The sequence below is a fragment of the Protobothrops mucrosquamatus genome, unplaced genomic scaffold, assembly GCF_001527695.2.
Source record: "Protobothrops mucrosquamatus isolate PMUCROS unplaced genomic scaffold, P.Mucros_1.0 scaffold1189, whole genome shotgun sequence".
Lineage (NCBI taxonomy): Eukaryota > Metazoa > Chordata > Lepidosauria > Squamata > Viperidae > Protobothrops > Protobothrops mucrosquamatus.
Genome location: NW_015387401.1, coordinates 190,867 through 201,780, shown reverse-complemented (window position 1 = coordinate 201,780; position 10,914 = coordinate 190,867). Strand labels below are relative to the sequence as shown.

At 35.5% G+C, this 10,914-nt stretch overlaps 1 protein-coding gene across 1 annotated transcript in view; it reads left to right on the top strand.

The window, feature by feature from the left end:
• The first annotated feature begins 647 nt into the window (after window positions 1-647).
• EEFSEC (eukaryotic elongation factor, selenocysteine-tRNA specific) overlaps window positions 648-10,914 on the top strand; it is a 111,467-nt gene continuing 101,200 nt past the window's right edge. The window contains exons 1-3 of the mRNA XM_015820854.2: window positions 648-851; window positions 4,747-4,843; window positions 7,036-7,200. Of these exons, the coding sequence (XP_015676340.2) occupies window positions 664-851; window positions 4,747-4,843; window positions 7,036-7,200 (450 nt within the window). The 5' untranslated portion in view covers window positions 648-663. The remainder of the gene's footprint in view (window positions 852-4,746; window positions 4,844-7,035; window positions 7,201-10,914) is intronic.

The following is a 10,914-nucleotide window of genomic DNA, read 5'->3' as shown; positions in this document are numbered from 1 at the left end:
TGGCGACCCCCAGGGGGAGGGCCTTCTCTGTGGGTGCCCCCACCCTCTGGAACGAACTACCCCCCGAGATCCGGACGATTCCGGATCTCCTTACTTTCCGCCGCGCCCTCAAGACATGGCTTTTTCAGCAAGCGGGCCTGGCCTAGGGAGGATTTTAAAAATATTCGGTTTTAATTGGTTTTTACTTCGGTGGGGTTATATGTTTTTTAATATGTTGTGAGCCGCCCTGAGTCCCGTTGGGAGAAGGGCGGGATATAAATCAAATAAAATAAATAAATAAATAAATAAATAAATAAATCATCATCATCATCATCATCATCATAGAAAAATAGATTCTAGTATATAGTAAGGTATTCTAAAAAGCTTGCACTTCTGATGTTTTCTTTGCAGACTAGACTTTATGTCAAATTTAGAATCTTGACTTTTAGAGTTTTGACTTTGACTTTTGCTTTTTTATTTTGATTAATTTGTCCTAATTTTGGAATTGAATGTCCAAACACTTCAAAGGGTTACCTATACAGTCTTTTCCAAACCATATTTTTCTAAATAAAACTATTAACAGTTAGAAGAAACATTCACAACCGCATTCACGATTACATGTTAATGGTGTTTTGATTCCTACAAATTTGTTACTTTCTTTCAGGTGCTCAGATTATTGACTTGATGATGCTTGTGATAGATATAACTAAAGGAATGCAGACTCAATCAGCAGAGTGCTTGGTGATTGGACAGATTGCGTGCCAAAAGATGATAGTGGTTTTGAACAAAATTGACCTTCTTCCAGAGGGTAAGCGACAAGCTGCCATTGACAAGATGGTGAAGAAAATGCATAAGACCCTTGAAAATACTAAGTAAGTAACCTGCCCAACCTGTTTACATAATACGAGTTGCATTACTCTCATTCCTTTTTCTATGCCACTTAGGAGTTTTTGATGAAATTCCTTGAATTGAGTGTATTTCCTTAGAATAAAACTTTAAATTGAATGTGTTAGTCAGATAAGGGGGTAGACATTTTGTTGTTGTTGAAAGCCATAGTTGTTCAAAGATAATCTGTTAGAAGTTGAATCGATTGTGGTTTGTAACATAGGTAAAAGTGAAGGGGGAGACACCTGTTGTCTTTCTGACACTCCTCTTTTGTGCTGTGTCTGACACCCCCTCCTCTTCTACAAAGGAGTAGATAGCTTTTATCAGGTAGAATAGAGGAATACTCTTGATGAAAGGTTAACTCTCCTTACATTATAGAGGTTGTTTTTTTTTTTGAGATTGTCAACTGAAATAGAAATGAAGGTTGACCTATACACTTTCTAAGGTTTATTACTGAAGTTATTCATGAAAGATGCTTAAATTAATTTTGTGATCAAGGAATCATTTGGGTACTGTTAGTTCTTGCTTAACAGTGATAATCGGGATTGGAATGTCTATCAATAGGTGATGCTGCCTTAAAGTGTAATCTCCGGAGACTATGCCGCATAGCAACAGCAGTTTGGGAGTCCCTGATTCCCATTGTTTAAGTGAGGAGTTCATGTGATTGCAAATTCTGACTTCCTGCCGACTTCCCCATTGATTTAGCTTGTGGAAAGCCGGTGGGGAAGGTCACAAATTGTGAGCATGTAATTACCAGACATTGCTATGTTCAGAGAGCCAGTCCACTTGCTGAGCACCTGGATCACAATGATATAATCACTATGGGGATGCATCATAGTGATGGCTGGAACTTTGAGGATTGTCATAAGTACCACTTGTTTGGCACCATTGCAAGTTTGAATGGTTGCTGAACCAATGGCTGTTAAATGAAGACCACCTGTGTGGCTACCTAGTTTAAAAATCAGAAAATAAAGAATAGAAATAATGGGCAATTTTTCCAGTGGAGTGAAGTAAGAAGCAACGTTCTTCAAGGATATGAATTAGGATCAGTTCTTTTTAAATTATTTATAAATGATCTTGACTGCAACATGCAGTGAGCTAACCAAGTTTGCAGATGAAATCAGGATGGAAAAAACCAAGGAACTTTTTTTTTAAATGAATAGTGAAATAAATCACACATACGATTCAGCTTAAATAAATGTAAAGTGATGTAATTGGAACAAAAATAGTTTAGGAATACATTGCTGGCATGTGAGCTATTTTTATCTGACTAGGAAAAATATCTTGGAATTATAATGGATATGTCAAAGATATTGAACTGCTATGAAAAAGCAAATTCTAGATAACAATAATTAGAAAAGAAATTGAAAATAAACTTTATAATGTTGCCTTTATGGACTGTGTATATCTGAAATGTTGTGTAGAGTTCTAACCATTTTTGAAAAAGGATATAAGAGAGCTGGAAAAAAAGTATAGATGAGTGCAACCAAAATGACCAAGCAGCTCTAAAATTTCTTATGAGAAAACATCAGCGTGTGTGAGAAAAATGATGCAGGGTGAGGACATGATTGCAATATACAAAATTATTTGTGGTGAGGAGAAAGTGTATAGGGATAATTGTTTCTTATCTCAAAATACTAAAACCAAAAGTATCTAAATGAAGTTGATTGGATGAAGACTTAGAAAAGGGAAAAGAAAATATTTTTTCGCACAGCACCTGAAATGCGATCACATGAGATTTTATGACACCCAGTTCTGCCCTATCATAATTTCAAACAGTCATAAAGCAACCAGTCGTAAGTTCAAGGACTATCTATATTCTGTTGCATATGCTGCAAGAATTCTCCATCCTTTGTATTAATCATGGATTTTTGGATCTATCCAAGGATCCTTCAACATTCCACAGCAGATTTTGGGTGGAATGGGGGATGCGAAAAGGAGGAAGAATTCATTATACTAATGGTATCTGTTCCCTTTGAAGTCCAGGGAGTAACAGTTACCATCCAGATAGTACCCCAAGGAACAGAGATGTGGGAGAACCGTGGCTGTGCTGGAAAAGAAAATATGTAGGATGTGAAGAAATGTACATTTATAAGACTAACAGAGATTATAGATGCCTCAACTACAGGCTCCGTGTGGGCACTGGTACAATAAGGTTTAACCCCTTATTACTTTAGTGCCCTAATTTGCTCCATGACCCAAAATAATGTTTCTGATTGGCAGATGTTTATGCCAGTTTTGATAGATTTAGAAAATAATTTCAATTCAATTGGAATGTAGCTGCAACCTTGGAATTGACCTCTGCAGCATTCTGTTTCATGCCATGTGTTGTCATTCAGTTTTTCATATCAGTGACGTTGGCTTTGATCAGTCTTGAATATATTCAGCTGTATGTATGGTTCATTTTTTCAACTAATAGTAGTGACATTCTTAACAAGGTCTGGAAAATAGTCATTATTAAATTCTGCCAAAATGTTTTCTTTTGAAGTAAAGGTGTAGCTACTTATATACTTGTGTTTGACTTGAAATTCTGGATTCTTCCTGATTTCTTTTCAGGGGCCCCTTCAATCCCATATCCATTTCACAGAGGTGTAAGGATATTGTGCCTTAAAGAAGGCCCCTTCTCAGGTTAAAAGGCACTTATTTTGTCTGAATTTCTTCTTTTCTGCTAATTCTCCCTGACAATAGTCTTCTTTCTCTGTCCCTCTCCTCTTTTCAACTCATAAAAAGTACTTGTGATTTGGTTTATCAGTTAAATTTCTTGTTGAGCATATTGTTAAGGCACTTTGTTAGTACTTATCATAACAATGCCAACATCAGTTTTTCTGTACAATTTAAATAATGTCCAGGAGTCAATAACTTACCTAGTGTTGATAATACTCAATGATGTATTATGTATTATGTACTTAATGATGTATCTTAAATGAATAAACTGAATTTAAATATATTACTGTTAGAAATAGCAATACTTAAACTAAGTAGTTAGGTTAAAACTATTTTTAAAAATGATGTTTTGCTGGGGAAATTTGTACCATTTGATATTCTTCCATATATTCCTCAAATGTATTTTTTTTTAAAAAAAATAATGCATTGTTTTAGAAATATTATTTCCTTAATATTTCACTCAAAAAGCTTCAATTATTAGGAAACAATATAGAAATAGAAAACAACTTCTATGGATATGTTATAGCTGTTGAAGATTTCTGAGGTGACTTCCATGCCTTTTCTGATCATTTATTTCTGCTATGGCACGTGAGATACATTATGATATTGGCCTAAAAGATGACTGGGAAGCCAGATATTGATCAGATAAACTGTAATTTACTTGGCTTATTGGTAATTTGACTCTGGCTTGTTTAACAAAATATGCCTGGAATAAATGTTAGTTTAGCATTAAGAACATTCTTTCAGTGTTGAAGTGATTGAGTTCCTATAGCTGAATTTCCTCGGCACCATGAAGAAAATAGGAAAGTAACAAACTTGTCTAGGTAATAGCTTAATTATGCTGGTGAAAGTAAAAAACCAATCTGAGATGCTACAGGAAATTAGATTATCCTATTATTTTGGAGCCAATATTACAGGAGGCTATCCACAAGAAATATGAAAGTCTCCTTATGAAGGCTTCATCTGAGCCTTTCAGAGCTCAGGTTAGCAAATCTTCAGTAGTTGGGGGTCATTCAAAGCTGTATTATTTCCAATTATGCCTCTTTCATTTTAAAAACAATTTAGAAACTAGTTAGATTATTGTTTTTGTTAAATTATTGCTAGAGATAGATTCAAATTTAATAAAATAGTGATGTTATGTAAACCACACTAGGAAAAGTCTGAGTTGTAACTTTATTATATAACTGGTCTCATAGATGGATTTTTTTTATGGACCAGGTTCCATGGATGTCCTATAGTTTCTGTGGCAGCAAAACCTGGTGGTCCAGAAGCCCCAGAAACTGTGACTCCAATAGGAGTTTCGGAATTAATTGAGGTATGTATCATAAAAATGCTAATGTTATTAATATTATGTAATGGCTCAAGGCTGCAGGAATAATCAGAATCCTAGTTCAGTGGACTGGTAAACACTCTGTTGATAATAGAGTGGTAGAAGCCCATGCAATTTATTTATTCATCTTATTCCATTTAGATGCCACCAATACCAATTGACTCTGGGCAGTGCACATCATAAAAACACACAATAAATATACAAACCAAATAGAAATTGCTTATCAGAAGCCAGATGATAAGGTCACAAATGGCAGTCTCGGAATGCTGCAACCATCATAAATACATGCCAATTGTCAAGGGCCCAAATTTTGATCATGTGACTATAAGGGCACTGTAATAGTTGTAAGTGTGAGGAACAGTCATAAGTCACTTTTTCAATGCCATCGGAACTTCAAACAGTCACTAAATGAATGGTTGTAAGTCAAGAATGACCTGTATACAGTCAGCACAGAATAAGTATAGCTTGTATTAATTTCATCTTGATTTCTGACATTTTTGTTATTGGGATTTTGGATACTGCATCATAATTATATACCTACTCTGAAATTCCTTCTGTCTTAATTTGCCTTTTGTTTTCATGTATTGGAAATAAGTTCCACTGATTTTAGTAGGCCCTACTCTTAGATAATGTATAGAATTGAACTTTTCTTTGTTCATGAACAGTTTTGCAAATGAGTCTTCTATATTTTCATTTCTTGAGTGAGAGCTGAGACTGGTAAATGGATCATGGCTTGATGCATTTACAGCAGGTTTGTAGAACTACATACCATTCACAGATAATTGAGTTGGCAAAAATTGGAAAATCCTACCAGTGATTGGAAAGGGCTGAATTAAAATTAAAAGACAGCACTGAGACACTGATTAAATCAGCATAAGAACAGGCACTAAGCACCAGATCCATAGAAGCAGAGATGCCTCAGAGACAGTCCAACACATAGTGATAGGGTGTAAGATGCAGGCAGAAACAGCATGTACTGAACAGCACAACCAAGCAGCTGGCATTGTGTGCAGTAACATCTGGTGGTGATAGATTTAGCTGTGCCAAGTGACAGCAACATCAGGAAGAAAGTGTATGAGAAGCCAGAGAAATACAGGGCCTGAAGGAAGAAAGTAGGTGGCTGGTATGTATCTTCTTCAATCCCGGATCCTCTATCAGAGGCCTGGGAGTTTGTGGGTTCTGTGCAGTGTTTTACTGTTCCTAGCACTGCACTCTTCTGGATAGAGAGCTCTGGACAGAGAGTTGTTCCTGGGATTGCAGTTCTCTTATTATTATTTATTTAGTGTGTGGCATATAAAACATGGACTAGCAATATATATTAACATTTCATCTAGATTATCTAGATTAGCAGAAGTCAATAAAATATAAATGTTAAAAAGATACATGTTCAAATGCCAATGTCTAGGCCATTTAACCATTGAAGCGCAGCATTGTTTATATTAAAAAAGTCAGATGCTGGACCAGTATATGCCCACAGTTTACAGCCGGTCTTGATGTGATCAGCTCTAGGGGCTCCTGCCACCAGTGGGGCCATTTTGGCATTTACTTTCTCCAGTTCCTCATTCAGGTCTTGGTACTTCTCCAGCTTCTCATACTCCTACTGACTGATCTTGAGCTTCTCACACCCCTTCTTCCTGAATTTTTTTTCTTCTCCAGCTGCTTATTCTTAGTGATGTATTTCTGGATAGAGCTAATGGAAAATGAAACTTCAATTGTCAGTGTGCCTTTATTGTTCTTCAAAACCTTGCCATAATTTTTCTATTAGTCATAGTTGTAAAAATAAAGGAGAGTAAAAAACATTCTGAATTTTGACCTTTTAATTATGTATGTACATTCTGAGAACTAGTACGCACCCTTTCTTCCCCAGAGTTACAAATAGTTATTGCCGCTGTATTTGCATACGTGTTGGCAGAAACTTTTCTGTGATATATTTTGCTAACCAGGCTGATTGCGCTGCATCAAAACTTTAAGGCAGAAAATCAAATCCAGTTGTTGCTGCTGCTATGTCTGCACCTCCTGGGCAGTGCAAACAATTTATCTGACCTTGGACTGTTCCAGTCTTGTTGCAACAGAAAGCTATGCCGTAGTGAAATCAATCACATACCTTTTCTCTTCATTTCTTTGTGTCTTATGTGACATTTTGTCAATATACAGGTCTCATTTTCTCTTGCTTTTAGGTCCTAAAGTCAGAGGCTTATATACCAACAAGAGATCCTTCAGGATCATTCCTTATGGCCATTGACCACTGTTTTTCCATTAAGGGCCAAGGCACTGTGATGACAGGAACTATTCTTTCAGGCTCAGTTAATATTGGGGACAATGTAGAAATTCCTGCTTTGAAGGTGAGTATATCATTTTTGGCTTTAACATCTTCATCAGAGAGAGAAAAGGCCAGAAAGTTTGCTGTTCCTGTAGTATTCCATTTACCTAACTAACTTTATTTGGTTTCCTTAATAGGAACTTTAAAAACCCTTTAGGGAATACTATACAGAATTGTGTAGTTCTTAATATATTACTATTGGCATGATTCACAAACTATATACTTTGCAAGCAAAATGGATGCCTGAAGCTAGTCATCAAAAGGTGAGAGTCCAGAAAGAAAGGAGATATTTTTAAAAAAAAAAAGTTAAAAAGAGAAAGAAACTCAAATGTTCAAGGCACTTAAATAGAGAAAACATCTCATCTGATTTTACTGGTGAAGAAAAATGAGAAGAAACCAAATTCAGGATATTTTAATGAAATAAAAACAACAACAGATTAACACTATATTTGGCTGCAGTCAAAAGTGTCCAAGAATCCAGTTTGGTCCTTCCTGGAATAAATGTTGATATAAAAAAGTCATTCAAGAAAATCTTATTACGACATAAAATAATAATATTCTTGCCTTATAATGAAGAAAATGACCAGCAAACAAAGACATGTAAATGAAAAAATATCAAATTAAAGGATAAATAAGAAATTTCTAGATCCAGAAAAAGCCTATTTTTAGTGTTGAGTTTGGCAGCCATCTAAATTCAGTTACCAACCAGTTGGACTTGGTGATTGAATTCCGTTTTATCTAAATGTTCCATCCTTGCATTTTAACAGCAACTTAATCTTTTCAGTTGGCCAACCGATTAACATAATAGAGATATTTTTATGGTGATGCTTTCAGGGTATACTATGCTCATTACATAGGAATATCATTTTATTTATATATTACATCATCAAAATAAAGCAAAGCTTTTATAGGAATCAAAAATATAAAACCACCATAAATACCAAACCTATTAATCCTCCCACTTTCCATAAAATAAAGACAGTACCCAAGTAAAAAAGCCTCCCCCGCCCCCCAAAAAAACAAGAAAAAAATGAACCAAAGAGGCAGCTTGATTTATTTGTATTTCAAAATTTTAGGCCACCGAACTCCAGTGACTCTGAACAGCTTAGTATATAAAAACAACTCAAAATAAACCCCAAAAGACAGTGTCATGTGGAAGGGACAACAACAAATTCTCTCCCTCACCCACAGAGATACCTTCATAGTGCCCAAATGCTCCATGGAAGAGAACTGTCTTTTCTTTTGAGAAAGCAATAAAGACAACGCTTTTGAGCCTCAGAATTAAGCTGAGAATGATTACTGGATAGAATGCCACTATTATTCAGCATTCAGCATAGCTGTAATTTTAAGTAAGCATGCATCTCCCCATTCCACATATATATGGATATGGACAGTTGAAGTTACAATTGGAGATTAAATTTGTTTTCCTGTTACCTATTTCATGAAGTGTTTAACTAGGATGCCTGTGGGAAGTTTTACCAATTCTCAATCCTACAAAGCAATAGAAAAGAAAAATCTTATAACACGTTGTGGATTATGACATTCCTTGACCTTTCTTTGCCCTGACCTTTTGCTAACTGAGATTGACAGCTGATGCCCACTGGGCATTGGGGACATTGCAAAACAGCTGCTTTCCAAGCGCAAGGAACCCTCCCAGCAAATAAAGTGGCATCTCATACCTATTCTACTAATAGACTTCGACGTGTGTGACCGCTTGAACTTGCCGAAAGGAGGGACAGAGCAATTAAAAATAAACAGTGACATTCTCAAACGCCCATACTCTCTGATTGAGGTTGAGAATGCCAGCAGCACACAGATTCCTTTACAGTGTTGACTATGTAAATTGCCATCTGGGGTTGATTATTTGAACTGCAGTGAGAGAATGTTATGTGCTCTGTGTGTGTGTGTGTGAGAAATCTCTGACGTAGCAAACAATTCTTCAATGAAGCAGTTTAACACTACTTACTCAACAGTACTTACAGTAACATCCATGCTGAAGCACATGAATCCCTTATTTCTGGTTTGAAAATGTAGTGATAATACAATTTTTTACTAGCCTCTGGTATTATGTACATTTTTAAAATTGCCATGCATGTGATATGTCTGTTGCCATTTCCATTTTAGGAATAACATTTCTGAGTGCTAATATCCAATAGGACATTTTCTCTCTTTTTTAGATGGGAAGTGATTTAATACAATTGGGATTTGCATTTGCCTAATATTCCAATATATGCACCGTGTGAAAGACCAGGTTAGGGACAGATTGTCAGGGAAAAAGTCTGTCTGTGTGATCACTAAGAGCCAACAACAACTTGAAGGCATACAATCAATCAATTCAAAAACATTGAAGTAATTTCTTAGTTTGATGACTGGGTATATTTTATAGGCTGTAAAAATAGTTGTATGCCATATTATACAAATTGATTTGTGATTAATTGAAAGTACTGTTTTTCAAATCTCAGGTTTTCATTTTCTCTAGGTCACAGATGTCAAACTTACTGCGTCACATGACGTGTCGCGACGTATCGTGACTTTTTTTGCATTGCCAGAGCTGGGGTGGGCGCTGCCTCTGTACGATGCAACCGGCCCACAGGCCGGCAGTTTGACACCCCTGCTGTAGGTCCTAATTTTTTCTAAAATTGATTTTATCAGTTGGAAGTAGGTGACCTACAGTTGATTCAATCTATGATAAGCACTTTACAGGAGGCATTCTTTTGCTATGACAAATAGTATACTTGAGTCAATACTCATATATTTGAGATGAGTGGATGTGTGCCCCAGCAATCCAGTTGAAATAGATTTGGAAGACCATTGTGGTATAATTTTTCAGTATGGTTTTTGGAGTTTATTTTGCTATGCTTAAGTTGGGTTGCCACATTTTTGTTATTTTTCTTAACCATAGTTCTATATTTGTTCATCACTGCTGTTTTGGGGGTGTCTATTTATTATAATCTGTCTGTTGTACATTTTTTCACTGAGAGTTATTTTCAATTATGATGTCATATAAACATATAGATAGGTACATCAGAGGACCCATTTTGAGTTGGAAAACTGCAGAAACTTTAAAGTTCTTTAGTCTTGTTTCTTGGTTTACACTACACCTTTTGAAGGTAATACCTTAAGTTTAAGATTCTTAAATCATTTGTATAAGTGCACGGAATAGTTTTATTGAGAACAAACCTCTCCCAAAGTTTTGGGTAGGGGTAATACAATGATTAAAAATTTAATTATGTTACAATAGAATACACTAATTTTTTAAAGCCTATGAGTAATAATAGTTGTGCTGTAATTAAAAACAAAACAAAGAATTTCAAATGTGCATGTAATTTAATACATATTTGCAAGTATTTGCAAATTTCAAATAGATGGTTTGGTAAGGCAAACTCAGTCCTTATCATCCTCTCTTTTCTTTTGACTAAAATATTCCTTCAAATTGTCTCTTGTTGAACTACGTATGATGTTGTAGTTATTGGGAGAACAAAAAACTGAGAGAACAAAAAGATGGGACAACAAAAAAGTTGTGGGAGAACAAAAAACTGGGCTAGGTAAAGGTTTAATGTAATCCTGTGCAGCTTGTTTTCTGGTCTTATTTCCAAAAGATGTTTTACTTAATTACTACCATATATTTTCAATATTGCTTCCATTTTTCTAGATGTACTGTAGTATATGAGTTTCAATTCAGAATTGATGTTAAGTTTTGCAAGTATTTATAAGAACTACAGTAAAGAAGGTTAAC